General features: G+C 41.0%; 4 protein-coding genes across 11 annotated transcripts in view; 2 read left to right on the top strand and 2 right to left on the bottom strand.

The window, feature by feature from the left end:
• Positions 1-2,065: 2,065 nt before the first annotated feature.
• LOC307015904 (medium-chain acyl-CoA ligase ACSF2, mitochondrial-like) lies at positions 2,066-7,306 on the top strand. Its single transcript, XM_079644862.1, has 16 exons — positions 2,066-2,356; positions 3,317-3,512; positions 3,893-4,021; positions 4,313-4,366; positions 4,608-4,726; positions 4,862-5,024; positions 5,110-5,205; positions 5,287-5,438; positions 5,523-5,614; positions 5,714-5,790; positions 5,896-6,003; positions 6,088-6,239; positions 6,348-6,489; positions 6,655-6,765; positions 6,856-6,924; positions 7,009-7,306. The coding sequence occupies exons 1-16, from the start codon at positions 2,253-2,255 to the stop codon at positions 7,057-7,059; spliced, it is 1,815 nt and encodes a 604-aa protein (XP_079500988.1). The 5' UTR covers positions 2,066-2,252; the 3' UTR covers positions 7,060-7,306.
• Positions 7,307-7,362: 56 nt separating this feature from the next.
• Positions 7,363-18,232, bottom strand: ndel1b (nudE neurodevelopment protein 1-like 1b). Its single transcript, XM_079644870.1, has 9 exons — positions 18,077-18,232; positions 15,190-15,286; positions 13,086-13,239; positions 12,186-12,334; positions 11,896-12,032; positions 9,489-9,656; positions 9,301-9,395; positions 9,023-9,168; positions 7,363-8,901 (listed from the first exon to the last, which is right to left on the bottom strand). Exons 2-9 carry the CDS (start codon positions 15,273-15,275, stop codon positions 8,811-8,813), a joined length of 1,026 nt encoding a protein of 341 aa, XP_079500996.1. The 5' UTR covers positions 15,276-15,286; positions 18,077-18,232; the 3' UTR covers positions 7,363-8,810.
• Positions 18,233-19,275: 1,043 nt separating this feature from the next.
• Positions 19,276-22,357, top strand: LOC307015912 (RING finger protein 222). Its single transcript, XM_079644872.1, has one exon. It carries the CDS (start codon positions 19,479-19,481, stop codon positions 20,103-20,105), a length of 627 nt encoding a protein of 208 aa, XP_079500998.1. The 5' UTR covers positions 19,276-19,478; the 3' UTR covers positions 20,106-22,357.
• Positions 22,022-26,638, bottom strand: part of arhgap44a (Rho GTPase activating protein 44a) — a 26,751-nt gene continuing 22,134 nt past the window's right edge. For 4 of the 8 annotated variants that reach the window (XM_079644849.1, XM_079644853.1, XM_079644856.1 and 1 more), the window contains one exon: positions 22,022-25,130. In XM_079644849.1, coding sequence (XP_079500975.1) covers positions 24,976-25,130 — 155 coding nt within the window. In that variant the 3' untranslated portion in view covers positions 22,022-24,975. Of the gene's footprint in view, positions 26,220-26,638 lie in introns of all 8 variants that reach the window. The other 4 variants (XM_079644852.1, XM_079644855.1, XM_079644851.1 and 1 more) reach the window with 2 other exon arrangements.

The raw sequence follows: 26,638 nt of genomic DNA, 5'->3' as shown, positions 1-26,638 counted from the left end.
TTTTTACTGACATTGGAATGATTTTTTAACTTATTTTGAACAACTATATTAAATAGATGGAAATATTTGTTTAGACCAAACTGTTTGAGACCCACTGAGATAACTTAGACTAAAGTTTACAGTATAATCACTCAGCGAGTCCTTTACCTCCCTGAGTTGATGTTATCTGAGTCCGACAGGAGAGGACTCTCCCTCTCCTTATTGTTGAAACAGCTTCTAATCTCCGTTAGCTCCGAGCTAGCACCAGATGCTAACAACAACCCCCGTAACTCTCTCTCTCTCTCTCTCTCTCTCTCTCTCTCTCTCTCTCTCTCTCTCTCTCTCTCTCTCTCTGTCTCTCTCTGTCTCTCTCTCACACACAAAATGCGCTCCTGCAACACACACACACAGACGCTCCTCCGTGACGATGACCACTAAAACACATTTGAAAAGTGGGAGGGACACAAACGGGATTTTGAAAAGTGGGGGGGACATGTCCCCCCTGTCCCCAGTGGAAATTACGCCCATGTGTACAGTATTAGACCAAATCCAAACCCATAATAACAGTGTAATAAGAGCACATAAAGTAGGCTTTACGTTTACATACCGGAGAGGCCGCTCAGATTTCCAGAAGTGGTGAAATGTATATTTATACTCCAGTCGAAACGAAGCCCGAACATGTCTGACAATGCATAAAACAATGGCTGGAGCAATGATCAGTTATATACTGCTGACCTGCCATCCACACACTGATGGCTGGTTTGAGTATGTCACAGAAAACGTGTATGTATTCAACATAACCAAGCCAGGCCTACCTGCAGACATGAGTAAATACACAAAGAGATGAGTGCTGATGCCCTGCTGATGCAGAAAACTGACAACCACAAGTCACTGTCCCAAACACAACAGAGACCCCAGGAGGGAAGGAAACCTTACTCTGCTCTTTGCTGAGAGTGATTTGGTAGAGTGTATACTTAAAAACTCATGGGCTCGATTTTCAGTGAGTGTTGCAGGGTAGTTCATGCTATATATAAAAAGAAAACATAGTCCATCAGATCATGTTCAGTGTATAACTCTTGGGAAGAAATTCAGTAATACAATAACAGATGTTGGCCTGCGAGGGGTCCATAGTTCGTTTATAATGGGCTTGTGAACATAGACAACCTTTAACTCATTTTTACTGATCACAAAAAACAAGAAAGTTGGACCATATGTTCAGGTTTTATGTTGAGGAAACACTTTATTATCTTTCACAAAAGTTCTGACAGTATTTTCTTTCAGAAGGTGGAATATAATCCATTATTCAAGGGGGGGTGTCCTACTTCTCCAATGTGGTAATGCACGTCTGCATTGATTTGGAGTCATTGTATCACAGGAAAGGGAAGCCATTTTAAACATCTATGCAAATCAATGAAACACCAAATTACTTTTATTAAAGAATAATAATTAAAATCGACACTACAATTATTGATTGATTCAGGGTCATTCGATTACATGACATCAAAACATAATTCATACACAAATAGTCATAGTAATATTCATAAAATAGAAAAAGCACTTCAACCATAAAGAGTTGTGTCCTGCTTGTCCAATACAGTTATGAAGTTATGCCTGCATTCAAAATCATTAGGTCACATGAGATAAAAGTAACAAATATGCAGTTTTTGTTTTATAAACAAAACGTAGCTATTTCAAATAAATTAGCATTTTTGGCACCAAAATGACACTTTTCATCAGCATTTTTCATAGAAAATTGAAGGTACACAAAAATCAAAATAAAAGACTTGTGTCCCCTTTTAATCATCAAAACCCAGCCCAAAAATAAGAATGAACAACACGCCAAGCATGTTAGCTGATAGCTTGGGTTTCCACTACCATGGCAACCCACACATGAGCCCTTTTGCAGCTGCTCTTGCTTTTTGAGTTCAGACATGATATATCTTTTTTTGTTCACACCACTACTTTAGCTGCAGGATAATCAATGTATTTCATCTCTGTATTCTGTAGGGTGATCATCATGGCTAATGAATGATATTGTTTATTTGAAGTTAATGTTTTATTAGAATAGCCTCTTGCTAAAATGTCTTTGGAATGGTCAATGGGCTCTCAGCCAATCAGGGTGAGTGAAAGTTAAAGATTACACATGGGGAGATAAACTCCAAGCTGTGTAAAGATAGACAGGTAAGAACCAGTTCATTTGTTGTTTAGACCCAGCGTGTAGCAAATATACTATTTAGACACATTTGAAACAGAGTTTAAAATATTTTAGACAAATGTCAGCGCTGCTAAGGTCCTGTGCTCACAGAATCAGATCTTTCGATGGACTCAAACACAAGGCTTGGAAATTATGCAGCACAAGTTTGCTCGAGCGATGCCGGTATGTGAATGTAATGATGTTTGTATTCCTATAAGGGTTTATTGGAAATATATAGAAAGCATGGCTTTTAAATCAAGTGACCAGAGATCGTGCAGCTCCCTGGTGCTAAGGTTATAAAGTGTGTTATGAAGAGTCAGCAGTATTGGAATTGAAGTACTTTCCCTTTTAAAAAATCTGATGGGTGTACACTGAAGGCTTTTTCTGAATAAATGTTCTAGTATCGTTTCCTATGGTATTCCTAGCTGAATATCGTAATTACAAATCATACTGGGAAGTTTGTACTATTCAAGTTGTTCTGTGCCATTAACACTGATATTGGGTCTACTCTTCTTGACATGATTCTTCTTGTATCTCTAGTTCATTAGGCCTGACAAAGGTTCCATTTTAAAACACTCTTATGTATTCTGTGATAGAGAAGGTACCAAACCTTTAACCCTATGGGACCTGTTTCAATCATTCATTAAACTGACCACTCTTCATGTGAACTGATATCTTTTTTAAATGTATTTTTAATGTATTTAGGATAATCCCATTGAGATTAACCATTTCGTTTTCAAGGGGGTCCTAACATATAGTACAGACTGCAAGCAAAAAACAAAAAACAAATAAAGCAAATTGACTAAGGTATTTCATATTATTTTCAATGCTTATCAATGAAATAACAGCTTGTTAATTAATTAATAATCCTAACAAAAAAATAAGAATTTCTTCAATTTGTCTCCAAACAAATGAATGAAATTCTGAGACATACACAGCTGTATATATATGATTACCCAAGAATGCCTCAAGACCCCCCAACACGCTTTGGCTGGGGGTTGTGACCCTGATATGTTGAACTACTCAAATAGAGAAAAAGGAATCATCATCTTATTTCAAATCTGCAGTAAATGCTGATGTTCTAATCACATTGTAACTACTGCATTAAACCCATGCTCTTTTTGCTAAATCTTTGATTGTGAGGTCCCTCCATGTGGACAGCCGTCCTCACACACCCACACTGAGCAGCAGCTATGTGCATGGCACCTCCACCATCCCTCTGCTCCCCCTGACCGTGGGCCAGAGTCTGGACTCCACCGTTCAGCGCTGGCCCGACCGTGAAGCTGTGGTCTTCCTGCAGGACGGCATCCGGAAAACCTTTGCACAGTTTCAGCAAGATGTAGGTCTTCAGCTTCTGTTATCAAGAGCTTTCATGCATTTATTAACCCTCAAACACTATTCATTATATGTTAAGAGTCTCCTGTTTCAATAAAGAACACTTCGAGAAACAACTTGTCAAATCATTACAAATGTTAACTTGTTATGTTAGTAGGATTCTGGTTAGACCTTTTGAATACCAATGAAATGGTGGTTTGTCATTAACTCTACATGAAGCAACCCCCATGTAGTTTAATAATATGAATTGGTCTGCTCTTTGGGAGAACTCATCACCAAGCTTCTCTGAATCACAGGAATACTTGATTGCATCAGACAAATCTATCAAGCAGTCACACAGTATTGAATGATTATCTGAGTTATCTGTAACATTCTTTGGTGCAGGTTGACAAGGCAGCTGCAGGTCTGCTCGCTTTGGGCCTGGAGCGAGGCGACAGACTGGGAATTTGGGGACCCAACACGTACGAGTGGATCCTCTTCCAGTTTGCCTCAGCCAAAACTGGAATTATAATGGTTAGTTTCAGATTTACAATGTAGCCTTGTGGTTAGAAAGACAGTCAGCTCATTGTTGTCAAAGACTCTGCTGCCAAGTATATGAGTGAGCAGGACATTGACCCTGGAAAGTTATTCTGCACCATCTGAATATCTACTATGGTCACTGTAACGTTTTCATTCATTTCTGTATGCAGTCATGTGTTTCAAATCAGGTGTATAATATATATGTACTATAAATTCAATTTGAAATCTGTGTAGTGAGGGACTGTGCATACACTTGACTTTTAACCTTTTTTTTAATCAATGCAGGTTTCATTGAACCCGGCCTATCAGGTGAAGGAAGTGGAGTTTACTCTAACGAAGGTACAGTGAGTTGTGTTACAGAGTATTACTATCATTAGCTGTTACAATGTGCATATAGTAAAAGTACCTGTACACAGTTGGCAGGTACTTTTACTTGAGACTTTCTATTTTTTCTATCCAAAAGTACATTAGGTAGATACAGTAGGTTATTATGAATATTATTGATGAAGATAAGACTTGATTGATCTTTATAGTGAAATTCACAAGTTACTTGAAAACACCAAATATGTGTCATTTGCAGGTCCAGTGTAAAGCTGTGCTCTGCCCTACCAGCTTTAAAAGCCAACATTTCTGTGAGATGCTGAGGGAAATCTGTCCAGAGATTGACTCGTCGTCAGCAGGAATGATCAAAAGCTCCAGGTTTGACAGATTCAATGTCAGATATCAGATTTAATAAATGTTGTCTTCTCCTGTTACCATTATGGGAGGAACAGACATTAAATGCTTAAACATTTTCCATTGATTTAAATAAATATCTTGTCTTGGTTGTACCAGGGTGCCAGAGCTGCGTATGGTGATTGTGATGGACAGCAGACAGCCGGGGATGCTCCACGTAGACGATGTGATGCAAGCAGGGGAGAGTCAGCACCACCAACAGCTGATGGAGCTGCAGAGAAAGCTGTCCTTCGATGATCCCATCAACATCCAGTTCACATCGGTAACAGTCAGTCACACTGCCACTCATGTATTTCATATATCTTGGACTGACACTATAAAGATCAGATCATGCTTCTTTGTTTCAGGGGACTACAGGGAGTCCAAAGGGAGCCAGTCTTTCACACCACAATATTGTAAACAATGCCTACTTTTTGGGACTCAGAATAGGTTTTAGAGAAAAAGTAAGTCTATATTGGTCTCTTCATCATTAAAAACACACAGACAGTAAAATGTAAGTAATTGTATTTTCATTTCCCCATCAGCCTCAGGTGCGAGTGTGTGTGCCTGTACCTATGTACCACTGCTTTGGCTCAGTGTTGGGAGGGATGGCTATGGCACTGCATGGCATCACACTGGTCTTCCCTTCCACTGCCTACAACAGCCGAGCCAACCTGGAGGCCATTCAGAGTGAAAGGTATGGCACCCTGCTCATCACGCAAATTAACTTTAAATATACAATATCTTACACTTAAGTTAATTTGTGTTTTTTTCACTCGAGGTGCAAATATGTGTACGGCACTCCCACAATGTTCACCGACATGCTAAGCCAACAGGATTTACACAAGTACGATTTGTCATCACTTGAAGCTGGTAATAGATATAAAAGACTAACACATCGGTTGTATTGAACTTGGTGTAATTGTTAGCTAGCATTGAAGGCATCCTTTCGTATGTGCTGCTGTGTTTAAGGCGTCATTGCTGGTTCTCAGTGCCCTCCTGAGATTGTGAGAAGACTGATAACAGAAATGAACATGAAAGACATAACGGTAACATATTCTGAATAAGAATTTTGCCTATAAAACGTATTTATTATAACGATAAGCATATGCTTCTTCATCGTATAACATAATAGGTTCATCATTTTCTAACAGATAGGCTATGGAACCACTGAGAACAGCCCCATCACATTCCTTGGATTCCCACAAGACAATGAGGACCTGAAGATGAATACTGTTGGATGTATCATGAACCACACTGAGGTATGCCTTATTATTTGCTAGGAGAACCTTATTTATTCGTGCCACAACCCCTCTGTGACTTGTGCCTGTGTGCCTTTACTATAGGCCAAAGTGATCGACCCTTGTACCGGGGAGATTGTCCCTCTTGGGGTCCCGGGGGAGCTAATGGTCAGAGGCAGCTGTGTGATGCAGGGATACTGGGACGACCCTCAGAAAACCAGTGAAGCTATCTCCCAGGACCGCTGGTACAGGACTGGGTAAGAGACTAGTATGTGCAATGTACACAGAAGATACAAAGGCATGTTACTTTAACAGGGTTTGATGTCAGATGCTACATCATTTATGATTGTTTTCCTTCTACACAGGGACACAGCCAGTCTAAACAGTTTGGGATACCTTCGCATTGAAGGACGTATGAAGGATTTGATCATCCGAGGAGGGGAGAACATCTATCCTGCTGAGATAGAGCAATTTCTATATACACACTCGAAAGTAAAAGAGGTGCAGGTGAGACTCCAAACCACTAGAGGGCAGCAGAGGTCAGATACATTGTCTCAGCAGCTAAAAGCTAAGCATTAAAGCCATACTTGTCTCTCTGAATGTTGGACATAATTAAACATAAATAACATAAATATATTACTGTGATCTGACATGTTGTATTTCTCTGTCCAGGTGGTTGGAGTGAAAGACGAGAGGCTGGGTGAGCAGGTGTGTGCCTGCATCAAGCTGAAGGAGGGCCACACCTCCAGTGCAGAGGAGATTAGAGCGTTCTGCAGAGGCCAGGTGAGAGTGGGTGACGAGTGACGACACAATGACTCAACATACTCAAAAAGAAATCAGCACAGCTTTACAGTTTGTGTTTTCTCCCACTAGATATCTCACTTCAAGATCCCGTACTATGTGATGTTTGTAGACAGCTACCCTCTGACAGCCTCTGGAAAGGTACAGTTCACCAACATCACTGAACTACCAAGATTTAAAATTGATAATGAGACTGAAACGCTTGCTATTTCATTTGTTTTCTAGATCAAAAAGAACATATTAAAGGAAGAAACGGAGAAGGAATTAGGCCTTTAATTGTGTGGCCCCCTGGTGGACTGTGGACAGCTGAGGGAGTCAGACACTGAGCAGCGTTGAGTAAAGACTTTCTTCACCAACAGCTGGACTGGGACTATATCACTGATCAGCTGCTGGCTCGACACTCCCTGAAATTCTTTTATTTGTACTTCACACCTCATTACCTCAGCTTCATGATATGTAATGACAATCCAGATACAAGCCATACAATGTGACTGCAAGCTTTAATAAATGTTCAATAAGTGTATATTGTGCTTTATCCTCTTTAATTTCAGTACAGCAAATGACCCAAACACCACAAGGTTATTTGTCATCTCAATCTTTATTTACTTAAACAACTTTGACAATCTGATATCATAGAACAATGGCTTTAACCATTCATTAGCTGAACATGCCATACAGAATCTGAAATAAATAGGGCTTTTAATGCCAAATGTCAGTATGTACAAATTACCATCCATACAAGCTATATACACTGACTGAAGAACACACGTTAGTAACAGGCTCATTGAGTGCCCAAAATGACATCATATTAAATAAAACAAATACTGAACTTTAAATTATTCTTCAAGATGGAGACCCAAAGACTTATGAAAGGGATATCAGGGGAAATGTGTTTTGGCATGTAAACTGATTTGTTAAATGCAACCTGCTTAAAATCCAAGAAAAAGTCAAAGAAAAATTTAGGTCACAAAGTTAACAGAGAATCATTAAATATGCTGCATGACACAAAGGCCACTATAGACCATAAATCATACATCAGCCAAAATGAAATGAGTATCCTTTGTTTAAGTTTTATGGAGCCAAATTCACCTACTGGATAATTTCCCTTATATCAGAACGAGGTAAATGAGCCTGTCACAAGATAAGAAAAAAAGAAATGTGTACATAAAACATAAAAAAGGCAAAACTGTTCCTTTGAAATTTCAACAGATGTCCACAGAGGAAAAAACACTCGACTGCAGCGAAACATTTGAGGAGCAGTTTGTTTAAGTGCAGGTTTGACCTTTCTCCAAGCTTCAACATGGCGACTACTTCCAGGTTAATCACAGGAAGTAGCCGGTAACAAGAGGAACGACTGCACTATGGCTACATGGCTTTGAACGATCAACATTCACTTCAGTCGTGAATATGGGGTCCGACCACACCTCTCAGACCCCACATTACAAATGCACACATGCAAGAAAACATTGCATTTTAAAGCATACTGTGAGATAAATTAGTTAATATGAACACATCCCTTTTTAAATATAATACATTCTAAATTGAAATGAGCTTAACTGTGCAATGTTGAGAGAAAATACAGGAGGAAAAAAAGTCAAGAGGAAGCTTTGGTCTGGTAGAGACCGTTTGTCAAGGTTTCAGAAGAACAGTGGAACTAAGAATATAACGGTGCCACTTCAGAGTTGATGTCTAGAAAGCAACACATTTGTAACGACATTCATACAAGCACAGTAAAGCACAGCTTTAGGCACATGCAAGTGTGTGGTAGGAACGCGTGCACACACGACTGTGCACCTACTCACAGGTGCATTCAGAGCTGCAAACTGGAGGCAAGTTCATTGTGAAGTCCAGCCTCTCTTCCACACGTCAAAAAATGCACAATCCCAAACAGGCAAACACACGCGGCATCGGTTTCCTTTCAAACTCTTTCTCTCGCATACACACACCTAGCACACAATGTAAAGGTCATTCAAGTGTCCTCTGGGTTCCCACAGTGACAGTAGAGGTTCAGGTGGTGTGGGGTCGCCTCACACACTCAGAGGCAGCAGAGCTGGTGGAGACACGGCTCTGGATGTGGCGATGGAGGTCAAGGAGCTGGGGTCCAACCCGTTTACAGTCCTGCAGAAGCCACATGGACAATATTAGCAAACGCAGACACGTATAAGTGCAAGGCAGACAAAGGTTTATAAAACCAGAGGGAATTCTCCACAATAATTGAAACACTTGATACAAGACTCACGTTTTGTCAAAGTAGGTCGTGTGAAGAGAGTGTGAGAACTTTGTGGCATTGCTGTTGATGAGTTTGCCGTTGTCTGTGGAATAATTTTTTCTAGCTGCTTGGTCTTTGGCAAAGTTCCTGCAGGCAGCGATTTTGGACTCCAGAGCCTAATCACAAAACAGGAGATACCATCAGTCTTTAGTCCGATCATAAACACATTTCTGTTTCTGTTGCTGAGGACATCAGTGTTCTATCCAGGTACATATCCTTCTTATGTGTCACAAAGCAATAAGACTCACCCCAACCTTCCTCAAAAGGTCGCCAACAATATTAAGAGCAGAGATTCGAGCAGAAGGAGTGAGGGACGAGTTGCCGTTGCAGCCGTTGGACAGTGCTGCAAAAGACACAATCCAATGTCAGAATACAGATCAGACAATTTCTCATTTCACATGAGTCATAACGAGTGAGATTCCTTTCCAACCCTGACCTTTTTGCGTGATGAAGGGGTGCTCTATGCTCTTTCCTACGGGTGTGGCTGGGAGGGATAAAGAGGCCGGAACTGCTGAGTCCATCTTGTCGATGTCAGAGGTGGGGGAGCTGGGTGCTGACATCCTGTCGGTGGTCCGCTCCCGTACCGCCAGCTCCTGTCTCAGGTCTGCAGAACACACAGTCAAACTCATGAGATCATAATAATAATAATAATACACTTTATTAAAAATAGCACCTTTCGTGCTTGACGCAGCCCAAAGTGCTTTACAGAGTATGACAGAGTATGAATATAACAAATGAGGAACACAATTAAAAACAAGGTATAAACTAACGGCCCGTCCACACAGCAGCTTTGAAAAAATCTTGAAAATCTTGGAGCTGGGCGTGTCTGAGAGCTTGGGGATTTTTTGCGAGCAACGCGACCAACAACCAATCACATGAATCTCCCGCCCCGACATCCAAAGCAATAGCAATGTTAAAACGAAGTAAACTGGATATAAAATCCCCAAACAGGCAAAAACCTACCAGTTTCACCCACTGTCTCTGCCACCTCCCTCCATGCCTGGTTCCTCCGGTTTGTATCACGGTAAATAGTCTGGTCCTAAGAACCGGGTGATTTGCTACCGTAATTTCTCGTTTGGAATATGAGGAAATTAACTGCGGTCTGGCTCTCCCAGCTTACACGCGGTTTGATTGGCTAGCGCTTGTACTGTCAGATTTGCATAAACGGGATTTGATTGGCTGACGCTTCCAGCTCAGCTTCAAAAGTTGAACATTGCTCAACTTTTGAATCATGAAAATCCTGGAAATCTTCGCTTTGCTTCCCCACAATGCAGTTCGGCGAAAAGCGAGGCAAAGTGACGTCACCCCATTCAAAGTGAATGGGCAGAGAAGTGTTGGAAGCGTTGGAAGAGTTTTTTTAAAGCTGCTGTGTGGACGGGCCGTAACGGAAAGAGTAATATCCCTGAACCATAAAACAATAAAACACAAACAGTGACGCAGCGTCCACAAGGCAGCGGGCGTGTCTGAAGCTCGACCAACAACCAATCGCATGAATATCCCGCCCTGGACACACAAGCACGCAGTTTGATTGGCTAGAGCTTGTACTGGCATATGATTGGATTGGCTGATGCTTCCGTCGAAGCTTGAAAAGTTGAAATTCTCTCAACTTTTCAAGCGAGCAACAGAGGCAAAGCCAAGCGACGGAACCACAATGCAGTTCGGCAAAGCGTGACTTCACCCCATTCAAAGTGAATGGGAAGCAGCGTTGAAGCTTCAACGCACGCCGCCGTGTGGACGGGCCTTGATACTACTAACAAAAATTAAGCCAAATAAAAAAGATAGGTCTTTAATTTAGTTAAAGAAGATTCCAATTGAGGTTCCTGTTCTAAGATGAAATGGGAGTTTTCTGGTAATGCACTCGAGGTACTTCTAAAAGTTAAATATTGGAGGATCTTAGTGACCTTGCAGGTTGATAAAATGAGAGACAGTCACTTACATATGTTGGGGCAAGGTTATGTAAAGCCTTGTAAAGCATTAAAAGCACTTTAAAATAAATTCTGAAGGACACCGGTAACCACTGCGGTGATTCAGGCACGCCCAAATGTGGTCTTTTTCTTTTGTGTTCTCAAGTAAAACATCCTGGCCGCAGCATTCTGAACTAATAGGATTTCTTTATGGACTTTTTAGGGAGACCAGTAAAAAGAGAATTGCAATAGTCCAAGCGACTAGTAATAAATGAATGTGCAACCATTTGAGCTCCTCCACTAACCACGGCCCGTCTACACTACAGGCATCAAAAAATCTTGAAGCTGGGTGTGTCTGAAGCTTGGCGATTTTTTGAGAGCAACCAATCACATGAATCTCCCGCCCCCGACATACGAAGCAATAGCAATGTTAAAACGAAGTAAACTGGATATAAACCCTCCAAACAGGCGAAAAAACTATCAGTTTCACCCACTGTCTCTGTCACCTCCCTCCATGCCTGGTTCCTCCGGTTTGTATCCCGGTAAATAGTTCCGGTCGTAAAGAACCGGGTGATTTGCTACCGTAATATCTCGTTTGGAATATGAGGAAATGAACTGCGGTCTGGCTCTCCCAGCTTGCACGCGGTTTGATTGGCTGCGCTTGCACTGGCGGGATTTGCATAAACGGGATTTGATTGGCTGATGCCAAGCATCGAGCCTCAAAAGTTGAACATTGTGCCGATAGATGCTCGTGATGCTTGCAAAGCCATGCCATGCTCCCCACAATGCAGTTCGGCGAATATTAAAAATCTTCTACGTCACCCCATTCAAGTGAATGGGCGAAGCGTTGAAAGCATTTTTTGATGCCTGTAGTGTAGACGTACCGTTACACACATGATGCTGTGCCTGCCAAAGGGTTGAATAGAGTTGTGTCTTTACCTCGTGCTTCGTCTTTCAGCCGCTGGACCGACTCGAGAAGAGTCTCCTTCTCATCTAGCTCACTTTCCAGGAAGGCATTTCTCTCAATGGCCTGGTTTAGACGGCCCTCGAAGTCCTCCAGAGAAACAATCGTTGCCCTGCACATACGTAGAGATTGGAGGGGGAAATTGTTAAAACATGTTTTGTCATTTAAGGTCTAATAGCTTGAAAACATCTAAATACAGCTAGAAGTCATCATCTCCTCAGTGTCCGTCCCCCCCCCCATATTGAGCAAGAAGAGTCAGTCTGACCTCTTGGCTCTCTCCAGGTCGTCGTTGGCCTGCTCCAGCTCTCGGACGTATTTGTTGAGCTGATCTTTGATGCTGCGTGTCTGGCCCAGGTCGTCCTCCAGCATAGAAACCTGCTTATAACTCTGCGCATGCTGATGCTCCAGCTTCTCCTGTGTGAGGGGGAAAGAAAAGGACATGGGAGTGAGTGTGTGGAGAGAAGACAAGGAAAGAAACTCTACTTTCATTAAATGTTTATGGGTCACGCGGTGTGAAAGTACCGTATTATATACTAAACAGTAATCATCAGTACTCCTACTGTTATGATGACAACCTGGTGAATCACAAGTCAGTTAGTAAAGATGATCTCCCACACATTATGTTATGGTTATAGAGCCTCTTATTTGCCCTGTGGCACTTTACAGTACAGTTAGCATGCTAGTGTTGTGGCCCCTGAGGCACAAAGCATGATTCACAGTTTTTTCTGGTTCATTGACACCCCGTCTGTTTTCAGCATGAGCTGCTGTAATCACACTCACATGATGGGGCCATGGGAAACATCACAATACTGTTCTGCTCTGTATACGGTGTTTATCCTGAATCCATTGGTTTACCTATAAACATGTGAGCGTGACTACAGCACATTGAATACATCTGACCACTGCTCATGCCTGCATTGATTAAGAACCAGACTTGTCTTTGCATTTCTCTATTTTCTTCCAATCCAATGAAAGAGTGCTGGAGGATTACCTCACGACTTGTTAGCGTCTACATTCAAATAAGACATTGAACTCTGTCCTCGGGATCCAACAGAGATCAGATAACCTCCTAAGACTGCAAATGACTTTATTGGTAAATAGATCATAAAAACCCAAGCCAAGTCCTAAAATATGAACCACATGGCAAGTCACCAGAACCAGTTACCTTGAGGTTGACCACCTCGTTCTTCAGTCTCTCATTTTCGATCTGGAGGTCTCGAAGGCGGTGTTCGGCCTGACTCAGCTGCGCCTCCAGCTCGGCCTCCAGCTCCCGGCTCCCCTCCTGGAACTCCTGCAGCTCCTCCTGGGCATCGTAGCAACTGTGAGGACACACGTAAACAATCACTGTCAATTACCAGCTGCCCTGTTCACTGCCACCATTCAGCTCTGTATCGCTGACTTGCTGAATGACCACAGGCCTGAGCTCTAGAAACGGGCTGGCTTTTGTCCCGCAAGATGAGCCAGGCTCAGGCATGTTCTCGCAGCTTCATCTCCAATGGCCAGGAATAAACCTGCATAAAAAGCCCCGTCAGACATTTGTAGATTTTTAACCTTCAACCTTGCCGCTGCCAAACAGGAATCTCAGTGCTGACGAGTTAAGCATTCTAAATATACAGCCCTAAAGAGACAGCTGACAGTATGAGGTTCAGAGGTAGCTTGAAAAACAGGCCTGCTGTCAAAGAGTCCTGTGGGAGAGGTTAAAAGGTGGGGAGAAAATGAGAGGGTGCAGGAACAGGAAGAGGACACCGTAGTCAGGGATGACCCCATGCAGAGCATCTTCAAAAACACACACAATAACTCATAATGGAACACGAGTGGAAGTACACATTTCAAATAGAAAATAAAGTAAAAATAAATGTTGTGGTGATTAATGTAATGCAAATGTATCCTAACCTTTTTCCAATGATGACACTGTGGTTAACACTGTTCTCAGATCAGCTGATTTGTGCTGGGATAATGGCCTCACAGTGGCTCTACTCTGGAATCCATGAATCAGTTGTTGTGGCGGGGTCGTTGAACACATACCAACGCCACAGCGGCTGCTTCATCAGCACGCTGCGTCCTGCAGAATAACTTTCATACGCCTTTCATGGTTTCCAACAACCCACAGCACTCTGGACGCGTGACGCAGAACAGCATTCAATTCATGAATGCTGGTCAAGCATTTAAAATGAAATCTTTCAGGCGATGAACAGAGGGAAAGACTCACCTTTTTTTCACATTTTTCTATTAACAATTTAAATGTTTTATTTGATCATTTATTATTGTTATTAGTATTAATCTTACTTACTTTAATTGAAGTGCTACATGTCAGTTTTTTCTAATTATTTTTGGGTTGTTTTGTTGTTCTGTGTGTGCTTGTAAATGTGATAAATTAATAAAAATGAAAAAATAAAAGATGTCAGAGTTCAGTTTAATTATAAAATGTATTATGTCCAAGTGTCCTTGTCGAGGTAAAGCGGAAAAGTGAAACATCTCTTCTGGGAGATAACCTTTCAATAGGTTACTAATAAACGCTGCCTGCTGCCACAGTGAGCGGATTGCTGCAAACAAGATCCTGAGAGACTGCATGAACCAAAACATGTGTGAGACACGCCACTGTAAACATGGAGTTCTTTTTCCGTGGGCTGGAGATTTTTCCGCTATGTACCCACATGAGGAATTTCTTAGAAACCCAGCAGGACTTTAACCCTCACTGCGCCGGTTTACACTTCCTTTGAGAGTATGATGGGCCCCAAGTCCATAAATAGAAAAGACAGACAGACTGAGTTCAACAAAGATTTACAAACAACAACCCAAAGCACCACGGGTGCCTACTCCAAACACAGACTGAGCAGATGTTGTCATTTCCTCCTGAGCAAGCCACAGCTGACTTTAAAAAAAGCCTGTCTTTTCATTTGCCTTATAAGGCTCAACACGGCTTTTTGTGATGAAACTTTAAACAGTGACACATCAGGAAAACTACATATTCAGCATTTTAACATCTGCCTATTATGTAACAATGAGCGACTTCTTTTTAAACGTATTCATCTCCTGCTGTTTTTGAGGGTTGTCTGAGTTTGCTTATTTCAGTTTGGGTTTGCTGCCATCTTCTATTTGATTCAAAGATTTGGAAAGACAGGTCACACGTTAAAATATAAAACATTGTTACATAACCCTTTTTGGAAGATTGAGCTTGGCTGGCAAACAGCTGACTAACAGCACAAAAAGTAGAGAAGATAACTTGATTTGATAACTTGTGAAATGAGAAGTAAATCTCACTTGCTTACCTTTTCTTATATTTGAGGGCTTGGGACTTCCAGTAATCAACTTCCTCATCCTTTGACGTAAATTTGGGAATCATCTCTTTGTCCATGTCAGGGCACCCTGAGGAACAAAAAGACAGATGTATTAGACTCACAGCAACTCACAAGTACATATTATGGGAAGCAAGCAATTGGCTAGTGGCCATGGGGTAGGGCTGCTCAATTAATCGTATTAAAATCGCGATTACGATTATGGCTTGCAACGATTATGAAAACAACGTAATAAAAATAAAACTATTTTTTAAATTATTATTCTTACTTTTTTTTTTTTGGGGGTTTTCAGTTGAATTATACTTACAAGGGTAATCAACTGTTAAAAACATACTGTTCACAATTTTTTTTTATCCAATAAATGGATGTTTTCAAAGTCAATGAATAATCGCATTTAATAATCACAATTACAATTATTGACCCAAATAATCGAGATTATAATTTTTGCCATAATCGAGCAGCCCTACCATGGGGTTAAAACAGGAACAACAACAACAGTGTAAAAAACAAACCAGCGTGGCTCTAACCTGGTCAAATCATTTCACGATTAGCATCCTTTTGCATGTAGAAACATTTCATTGCATTCCCGTCTAATCTCAGAGCTGAACCACGGGGCAGATCAAGATTTAAAACATTCCCTCATTCCTCACTGCAGAAGATAACAGAAGAGACAGCTCTTTTTTTTTTGATTGGAAGTAGCAAACAAAGCCAGATCAGCCTGGCCATGTCACCGAGCCGCTCTGAGGTCATGTCCTCCTCAGTTACTCATGCATCACTGAGTATAGTCTCTTAAGGGAAAAGTCACCCAATTATTTAGAAGCTGGGTTTGGATAAAGTGCCAAACATGAGAGTTTTTCTTTTTACAACTGAATAGACTCAACGATATGTGTGCAGTGCATAGTAGAAGTGTGTCTTCTTTATGAAATGTCATTACATTACCGCTCACGTGAGGTCCAAATGACTTTAATGTTTAAAATGCCTCCTCTTCCGTCCCGTTAGCGGAAACAACGCTTCACTAGAAGTGTGTTCCTCTTTCCTGGTGAGCTAATAAACTCTGCCTGTGATCTCTGTGGACCAACAAGGCAGGAAATGATTAAACACATCTGGAAGGAGCTGTTTTGTGTGTGTGTGGGGGGGGATACAGCTGCTACTCACATTGCTGTACCTCCAGGAATATTCATAATCCGGACAGATACTAACCTACAAGGAGTTCCTGCTGATAGGTCAGACAGCCAGTGAACGTAGCACAGGAAACCTCTCAGCTGGACTGAAGGTTAAGCTAACCACGCTCAACAGTTTGAGAAAGGTATTCTTTTGACTGGACAAGCATGTCTCGGGCTTAGGCGAGGAGGAGGAGGAGGAGGAGGAGGAGGAGGAGGGCGTGTTAGTTTTGACTCAGAGGGACGCAGACTCTTCGCTTGCTCTACCCTTAAACATTCCTCTGGGGTGGCGTCATCAACAATTTACTTGCAAAAGGCCGCTTATGTGTCAGTTCTTTGAAAACACAAAGGAAACTGGAAACCAAAACACCCAGAGGATCAAGAGAGGGAAAGGTCCTCAAGCTGCTACTGACATAACATGTTAGATGTGTCATATGATAAGGGAATCTAGCAAACTCGTGTGTTGTGATGCTGATGGGTGTAAATGGGATCTGGTGTTTTCTACTGATCCCTGTGAGTCTTCAAAAAGGCATGAGCGACAGGCAACTGTTCCCATGGTGATTCAGATCAAAAGGCCTTAACAGTCAAATTGGTTATTTATTTGTGTCCGCCCACTGACATGACAGGAGCTACCGAAGCAGTCTCACATATTTAGCACAGATGTGGACACCATGGTGCTGTATGGGTAACATGATACACCACTAAGATTGGAACAAAAAGGTTCAGTTACATAGTGTAACAGCTCAAGTGCTGAGTACAAATGACAGTTCCTTTTATCTCTCATTTCAGCATCCTTTGGAGCGGTGTCAGTTTGACCCCTGGGTCTGTTTATCTGTTGTTACAAACACACAGCTAGCAAAGATGGAGGGGAGAACCTCACTTACTGTGTGGAGCCATCTGGAACTTACAGACATGGGAAGGTAGCAAGGAGAGAGTATCCTTTCCCACATTGTTGTTTCTACATCCTCTTTTGTTGAAGATGACTCTGTGCTTACTAAGAGTTTAACTGCTGACTCAGATGGAGTATTTTTTTTAATAACGGGGCCTAAGAGAGGGCTGAGTCAAATCCAACTGTAGTGTTATTGGTTTGCTCTAATGAGAATAATAATCAGACGTACAGCTTCACAGGGTGTGGTGGTAGTGTTCCCCTGACTATGTTTGGTCCTTTGTGTTGTGCTTTAGCTTCGAGAGGACACTTCATTTAGCTGAGCAAAATCAAAAGGATAACAATCATACTATGTTATCAGAATCATCACCAAAAGCCCCCAAATAACAATTGACATGCATCACAAATAACTGCCACTTACAGATAATGCACACCTTTTCGAAATAACAATCATTACACTGCCATTTATTTAATTTATCAATTGTATCTGAATAGCGGCAGGTTATCATTTAGCTGAAGGTATGTTAGCTAATAAACGCTGTCGTCAATGTGTGGATATTTATAAAACTACGTTGTTTGACAGACGGTACACAAGCTTGGGATAATGCCAAACTGTACACTAAATGCTGTTAAAAGAATGCGGGTATTACCACATACAAAACGTTAAAATGAAGAAAGCGACATTTCAAGGCGAAAATGTCTCTGGACATTAAAGCCGGGCTCGAGCTGTCATCTCGGTTTTCAAACAGCTGAACGCGACACTCTAACATGTCAGACGTTAAAACGAAATCATGTATACGGTTAAATTCGTTACCTGCTCATGTCAAATCGATGTCCAGCTATCTTCTGTTTCAGGGGGTCGCCTTCCAGCCGGTGTTATATCCAACACACACCTCTCCCCTGCTCTGGCCTCGGATATTAGTGACTGAGCTGTGTTTAGGAAATTGCCAACGCGTCTCCCGGAAGCGACGTAAATCCTGACGGGAAAACGTGCTGACGTAATTCACGTTTACGTCGAAACTGGGCAGGGCTGCTCTAGAAATAGATGTACCAGAACCCGCCGCACCTTTTTTCTGACTAGATGTAATTCTACATAGCCTACTTTTAACTACAGTGACCACAGGGTGGCATACGATTGCCAGAAACCACCAAACAGGGACTCCGAACTCAGAATTTCTTCATGTTACATTTTTGTATGACTTTTTCTGTTTACGATTTTTTCTGTGAGCTGAAAATAGGTTAGACTAGAATTTAGGCTATTGCAGAGGTGGGAGAAGTACTCAGATAAAACAAGTAAAAGTACCAGAGTGTATAGGCCTACTCTGTTATAAGTAGGCCTACTGTAAAAGTCCTGCAATCAAAAGGTTACTCAAGTAAAAGTAAAAAAGTATTAACCTCAAAATATATTTAAAGTACCAAAAGTAAAAGTATTCCAATGCAAATTGGTCAATTTCAGAATAATATATTATATGTTTTGATTATAATTATTGATGCACTAGAGTGTTATCAAAACTGGTAAAGATTCAGCTAGTTTTAATGACTTTGTATATTGCTGGGTAGCTTTTGAATTTTACTCCAGGTCTAACTAAAGTCTTATTTAAGTGTTATTTACATTTCACATTATTTATCCAAGTATGTAAGCTAAGGGATACCAAATAAATGTAGTATAGAGTAGGCTACACGATTTACCAATGAATTGTAGTGGAGTAGAAGTACCTACAAAGTATAAAATGGAAATACTCAAGTAAAGTTAGAACCTCGAAAGTAACATGGGCTCTTGACACCATTTAAAAAAAAATGCCTCAGACTTAACATTGGTCCTAAACCCCCAAAACAGCCTTAGCCTAAAAACACAATATTGATGAAAGAAAAATAAGTTCTTGCTGTTTTGTTGAACATCTTTTAATTTGCAGTGACTCACATTAACACAACTGAAAAGGATGTTCTAGTTTTGCTCATATTTAAGGAATGCACGTTAGCAAGCAGTGCAGTATGGAGAACATGAAATGCAAACCAGCTTGGCCACTTGAACCGTGGTGTCTTCCGGGGACCCAATCAGTGAAGGCCCTGCAGTCAGAGGTGGCTGGCCCGGTTTGACAAGGCGCAGCTCTTGCCTCCACCATCTGCCAAAGATATGCGCTGAGGGAATTCAGTCTACATTTTCAAAGGATTCAACTTGTAGTCAACAATCGGCTGCAGTGGCTAATTTTCATTCAATGGAATTTCCTAAGGAAGATAGTCAAGAGGACGCACCAGAGTGTCCGGTGTGTTATGAGTGTCTCTCGGGCACAGAGAGGACTCTGAGCTGCGGACATGTGTTCTGTCACGACTGCCTGGTCAAAACGCTGGTCAGCATCAATGGCGATGGAAATATCAGAGACACTATTGTTTGCCCTATCTGCCGACATCTTACATTCATCAAGAAACAAAAGGAAGCGCTTGTGTCCCTTACGATGGACAAGGATTCAGGTGGAGGGCAAACCCTGGAGGTGCCCCTGCCTCCATCACCGAGACACATCCAGAGCGCACGGCGCAGCTCCAGTTTGCCGGTAGAACTTAATTGGATATATCGCTGCTTCAGGGAAATGTTTGAACGAATCCGCCGACAGAGGTTGATCTGCCCCAGCCATAAAGCATCTCAAATATTTATCATAAGCGCTCAAGGGCGACCCATGGCAGAAGACGATGCGCTTAGTGTTGTGATGACTGTGGTTCCACCGCAGCGCAGGCAGAGGCGAAGGCGCAGGATTTGCACCACTGCAAGATGCCTTATCATTCTGCTCTCAGCTTTTACTATACTGGCACTAGTGGCTGCAACGCTACCCTGGATTTTGTTGGCATAGCACCGTGATGTGGGTGTATGGATTATGATGTGCCAATAGGGGATGATACATTGACAATTATAGCGAATATATTCTTATCCATGGAATTAAGTTTATGGTTGCTAAGCAATGAAATGTGTGAATAAATGTGTTTTGTCTTTGTGATGAAAATAAGACATTTCCTTACAGAATCAAAAAGTTGAAAAAATGTTCAATTAAGTTAATATTTTGAGTTGAAAAGTGGGTTTAAGATATAAGTATCGTGATTCCTCTCCTGGTTTTCAGGTCAGAAGTCAGAAGGTGTATGCCCCTCTGTGTGCAGCAAGCAACAGTCTAGTAAAGTCAAGTAAAGGTTGAAGCTTTGACAGTCTTTTATTTTGCATTCCTGTCTGTGACATGTTCGACATGTTTGATTAGAATCAAAATGCAATACATCCTAACAATTTCAAAGCACACTCAAAGGTTACGAAATCCAAAACGATTGAACATCTTAGAATTATTTCAACAAGCAAAAAAAGGGGCCTGCCAGAAAAAGTGCAATAAAAACCATGTAACCCTAATCCCAATGTATTTAAAGCAGCGCAAGTCAATGTTGTGTTCCACATTTCATTTTAGACTTTAATTTTACACATGCTAAATGAAAATGTTTGATAAGAAGATTGAAGGGAGTTAAATACACAGTTACATATATAGACGGCTCACGTTGTAGTGTGTATAAAGACGCTGTAGACAGAAATAATTGATGCACCCTGTGCAGTCTGAAGGAGATATACTGTAGCAGGTAGTAATGAGCTCTGCCTGGCTGTTTGCTGTAAGAAGATACACCGCCTATACTGTGGCATTAGATTACTTGTCTGTCTAAAGAACCAAGATTAAGATGGAGAAGAAAGGGGGAAAAAAGTAACAACATAAATTATATAACAAGTAGAAATTACACAATCACTGGTTTCTTTGAAAAAAGACTTGATCTTGAAACAATGAGGTCAAACAAAGAGAAAGGCAGAGTGACACCATGACACATGTGTACACTCCTAGTTTCCTCCTGTGGTAATCCCTCAGCCATCCTGCTGGGCTGGTCCTACAGGTTACACACCTGAGGGGCGTCTGTTACATTACATTACATCGCGTTTAGCTGACGCTTTTATCCAAAGCGATTTACAATAAGTGCATTCGACCAACAAGATACAAACTTAAAGAAAACAGAATCATATAAGTACATCAGATTTCATAGAGCTAAAACATTTAAAGTGCTAGCTTTAGATAAGCCAGTTCTTTATTGGTATATAAGTGCTTTGTTTGGCTGCTGTTCTGCAGCCAAACCCATTTCTAAGAAAGTGAATAATCATTATTTCATTTGATGAATCAGATTTTAAGATGGTATTCTCGTTGGTGGCTTGCACGGCAATGGTTAGAGCCGGATTAACTAGTTATAAATGCTAAGCAGAAACAATATTTAAGGCAAAGATATAATGAGTGAAAACAGTATAATAGTGATTTATTCAGGCTAAAATAATGACAGTACCGATTGAGAGAAAATTGCTTAAATAAGCAGAAATCAGGTTTCTTCATTATGTTTATAATGTTGAATACATTCGAAATTAACGTCCAGGCAGAGTGAAAGTCCTGGATTCAAAACCTAACTAGTGGACATATGTATCATCATTAAAATGTACTTGAAGTATACAAATGAAGCATTAATAAAAGTAATACAACTTACTTTAGCACTATATGAGTACATGTATTAATTTACAAATGACACCAAATGTAATTGTAATTAAAAGTACAAACTTTTCCTTTAAATATAGCAACGTTAAGTTGTTTAGAAATACTGAAAATACTCCAGTAAAGTTAGTAGTGTTGACCATCAACTGTATAATTTGCCCAAACTTTATTTTCCCAGGAAAACAAAACACTGCAAAAAAGCCACATGAACCAGGTGAGATATTACAAATGTAGAGTTTAATATAGATATTTATTTCTGACATTCTGATAAGGATTGCAGGTAGGCTTCACAGTACACACTGTGTACCACTTGATATGCTAAGCAGAGGAGGGAGGGGTGGGCATGGTGGGCTTGACAAGCGGCAGGTTTTGTTTTTGTACACTAGTAGTGAAAGCAGTAGGAGGCAGTACATCCACAGGCAACAACCACTCCTCTACCGTATTGCTCAGAGCCCCACATAGGACCATTCATTATGATCCACATTCTCTAGAGTCAAACTCTACATTTCACCCCTCTTACAATCCCTAAAAAGACAGTGATTGACACAAAACGTGGATTATCAAAAGACTATCTATAAGCGCATGCATGACACTTTTTCAGATTCCCCCATTTCAGATTCCTCCCAGATGTAAACACGTTGAGCTTTACTTTAGACCAACATACTTGGTGGTAAGGTGAGCTATAAAATGTAGTTCTACAGTAGTTAAAATGCTTGATAAAACTACAGTGTACCATTTGGTGCAAAAGGTAACTCTATGAATATGCTATTGAAAATCGCTGTAAAGGAAGATGATCTGAAATTAGATATGTGATGATATTATGACTCGAGCTTTGGGGAGGGTACATGTGTTCTTTTTCCTTTTGAGCAGCATTATAATCACACTTACAATGAACAGGAATACATGCTTTTAGGTGGCTGTAAGTTCAAGTTATGATGCACAAAAGCATTACAGTAATACTGCTCTGCACTCATAATAATACATGCCAACAAGGAACCTTCATCCAGATGTACCATGTCCATTTGCCTTTTTGCTATTACAAAATCAGGTAGCCTACCATTGGAAATCTTAGTGATTCACATTCAGTCTGCACACACAGAGAGAGAAACCCTGCCTTCTCGTATAAATGTATGGATCCAGCACAGAAAATAAAACCTCTATACACATTAATTATGCCTATAGTTCCAAAATAACAACCAGAGTGAGTGCACTTGCAATTGTTTTCATATAATCACCACAACTATCAATATAAGTATCAACATCACCAAAATCTTCATAAACATAGTTCATTGAGAACACACACGGAGCATACCATCACTTTTGGAGAAAGGTTCATCTAGAATTCATAACTGAAAAAAGAAAATACTTGCTTTGTAATAAAACAAATGGCTTTTTCTTCTCTAGGGTTGGGGAGGGTCACACTATTTGGACTGAGGTGGCTCAAAACACTGTAATTGCACTTTAATTGACAAAATGAGTCCTAAAACATTTGATAGGTGATTAAAAAAAGTTACACTGCAGCATCGGTTATCTGATAAACTTAAAGAACATCAGAATAATTCTCTGCAGTTAGAATAACAACAAAGGACAAAATCATTTTAATATGGTGATAAAGCGAGTGTGACAAATTAGCTATTATATTCAAATGAGCACAACATGTAAGCCGGTCCATCAATATATACGCTAAAGACTACATAATCCTCATTATGAATTGATTAAACGAGCTGAATGCTCTCAAAGTAAACTTATTATTTACAGAGGAATCTATTAAATAACTGATTCAGAAGAAAAGATAGGGCAATGGTGTGCAACTCATTAGTGCTAGAGTATATTTGAAGTCAAAGCTCAGGAGACAGAATTAGAAAAAGCCACAATAGATTTCTAGCAGAAATAACATTCTGCATTTCTGCTGCAGCATCATTGTTACCTGGTGTTAAAGAGAAACATTATGAATCCACAATAAACCTGTTCATTGTGTGCAGGGACAAAAATAACAGCACATTTTTAATCATTACATCTTCTAGACATGATAAATATCAGCACATATATTATTATTAATATCATCATTATATATATTTGAAATATGCATTTTTACATATACTTTTACTCTCAGATTTATATACATCAATTTATGTACAGTCTTTGTATTTACATTAGGGGTCAAAGGTCACTGAACCTGAAGCACTTGAAACAAGGTTAAAAGAGAGAATCATACGAACCTAAAGGCAGTGAAGTCATCCATCAATTTTCATCAAACTGTAACAGCACATGGGTGGTCTACATTTACTCTCCAAGGACAACAACAACCAACACACTCACACAAAATAACATACTGCCATTCGGAGGCCCTTGATCAGAAGCAGTTTGTTTATAGTGGCTTGTCATGCAAACACATTGTGGTGCTTTCGTCCAAAGAAATGTAATTTACAGTAACATTCTTCTCATACTGTGCTGGTATAAAGTGAGTTAAAGTGAGCTTACCTGTATGAGGGTAAATGTCAGATAAAGAACAGTTGTAATATGTGATAGCAGAGGGGAAGTAAAGATTGGGTGTAACGATAAGAAGTAAACTGTATTAAACGTTTCATCCTGCATGCAAAACCTGTCTCTACGGCTCAGCATTATCCTAATGTGCACAAAGCTTAAATACCCTGTGAGCAATAACACACGACTACTCTCTGGAACACCCTGAGGAGGGGCTTTGCTCCTAACCATGTCAGGCTCTGAGTTTCCCTTACCAAAAGTTGCACAACTTGTGAATATCATATTGCAATATGATTGCATGTTTTAATAAGGCAAAAATAAATTGAAAAAACTCACAAAAATACAGACCACTTCATCAAAGAACATAGATGAACAAGCTAAATAAATAAAAAAAATCTCTTAACTTAATACTCATTCTACTATACTTATTCCAGTCTTTCCTCCTAAAGGCAACTGTTTCTCCGCTATGGCATTTTGGTGTTTTTCTTTGTAATCACATTTAAGTTCTAGCAAGCAATTGTAAGAGATGAGTTTCTTTGCAGCCTGTAGCAGATGTGTTCGAGTTGTGGTTTCAGGTGGGCATTGGTGAGGCCAATTGGTGTTTCCATCAGGCCTTGATGGCGACAGTTAAGAGCATGTATAGCCACAGGGGTGCTGGTTAGCTGTGATGCCCTAGTGTCAAAGGTCATAGAGTGGTGCTCTGTGGCTCCTCCTCAGGCACAGCGTCCCCCTCTGGAGAGTTTCTCACTGCCAGGGACCTCCTGCAAGGGGCACCGCTGAACTCATCGATGAGGCTGTCCAGATTGACATTGATGGAGGGGATTTCATAATTGAAGATATCTAATGGTGAGCATGGTGGGAGAGGTGAGTATGATGAGCAGAATGGTGGGAATGGGGATGAAGAGCAAGAGGAGGAGGAGGAGGAGGAGGAGAAGAGGGCATATGAAGATGATAATGAGGTGTAAAAAACGGAAGAGAGCAGAAATAATATTAATCTTTTTGAGACTGAACTCATGGTAAGTGGCATATGATGTCTGTCCTGATTGAAGTAATCAGTAGATTACATGTGCTTCACATTCTACACAGGGATGCTTCAGTGTGTTCTAGTCATACCTGAATGACTAGTGTGGCATTTCACAGCTTTTTGTGTCTTTTGAGACAACAACAACATATATTTTTGCTAGGTAAAATAAAATAACAGCTCAAAATGACTGCACAATGACACATTACTTTTCACGTTACAACAATGGTCAGGTAAACCAACACAGAGGCAACAAGATGTGTGTGGAACTCTGTGGAAGAATGGCACCAAGTGGGCTTGAAGTAACAATGGCAATCTCATAAGGACCTGATACTTGCTCTTAATATATCCTAATGTGCTGCTGCATTGACTAGAAGCAGCAGGTCCAAGCAGAGACTACTCCTGTGTAGGAATGAGATGGAGCGTGGCAGTGTAGTAAGAGGGAGCAGAGGTTATAAAAAGCGATGAATCTGCCAAAGGAGGATTGGGGGTTACCTGTGCCCCCCCGATACCAGTGGCAGACGCGTTAGAGGGGGATGTCTGCTGGCATTGGACTGGGAATGGGGTACGAAAAGAAGGGGGGCTTTAAGATGGACTTTTGTAAGCGACGGCGTCTGCAATGTGAGCGCAGTGTGGTGCACTCTGGGAAGTCCTTAAGCCATGCATTTTCGGTTGAACTGCAACGCCATGCAAAAAGTAAAAAATGTCAACCTGCTCAAAGAGGAAATAGGGAACGTGTTCTGATTGAAAGCTACAGGTAGATGTTTGAGGCAGGCTGCAGGAGACCCCAGAGGCAGCCACAGCACGAGGCCAGGCAGTGAGATGGAGCGCATGGGGTGGGGACGGTCTGGCTTACCCTAAAAGTCCCCCTCACACTTAGCCCACACTGAATCCCTGGCCTCACACAGCTGCAAGGTACACAATAGTAGCAGGGGGGAACAAGAGAATGATAAATATAGCAAAGTGACAGAATGATTGGTATATCATGACAGAACACCTCATCATCAGAACATATACTGTAGATAGAAGGTGGGGTTTGTCTGGCTAGGTGTCTGCGCCTGTTACGCAGTAAGAGAGACTGGACTGTAAAGTAAGCCTCTGACCTACCTCTGCCATGTGAGGGTCTGGGTAACACAGATAAACAGAGAGCACATGATGAATCTAATGGCAACTTCCATACAAGCAGGACGAGCTATGCTTCTCTGATGTTTCCACACATTACCCAGAAACATCATCACATAACACAAGCAATGAATACATAGGTCAAGGAGGTTTGCTCACTACAGTAGCAGCAACAATGCTTATATTTACATAATTCTTCAGGCAT

The sequence above is a fragment of the Notothenia rossii genome (genome assembly GCF_949606895.1).
Source record: "Notothenia rossii genome assembly, chromosome: 8".
Taxonomy (NCBI): domain Eukaryota; kingdom Metazoa; phylum Chordata; class Actinopteri; order Perciformes; family Nototheniidae; genus Notothenia; species Notothenia rossii.
This window is presented reverse-complemented; position numbering and strand designations above follow the sequence as displayed.

Bases quoted from the DNA above. Each gene is read 5' to 3' on its own strand.
- LOC307015904 (XM_079644862.1), top strand. From the start codon at position 2,253: ATGTCAGCGCTGCTAAGGTCCTGTGCTCACAGAATCAGATCTTTCGAT. The intron at 4,727-4,861 runs GTTTGACAGATT...TGGTTGTACCAG, and splicing joins GGAATGATCAAAAGCTCCAG to GGTGCCAGAGCTGCGTATGG. The intron at 6,925-7,008 runs GTACAGTTCACC...TTTGTTTTCTAG, and splicing joins CTCTGACAGCCTCTGGAAAG to ATCAAAAAGAACATATTAAA.
- ndel1b (XM_079644870.1), bottom strand. From the start codon at position 15,275: ATGGACAAAGAGATGATTCCCAAATTTACGTCAAAGGATGAGGAAGTT. The intron at 13,240-15,189 runs GTAAGCAAGTGA...GTGTCCTCACAG, and splicing joins GCCCTCAAATATAAGAAAAG to TTGCTACGATGCCCAGGAGG. The intron at 12,033-12,185 runs GTCAGACTGACT...ACGTATGTGCAG, and splicing joins GACCTGGAGAGAGCCAAGAG to GGCAACGATTGTTTCTCTGG.
- LOC307015912 (XM_079644872.1), top strand. From the start codon at position 19,479: ATGGAATTTCCTAAGGAAGATAGTCAAGAGGACGCACCAGAGTGTCCG.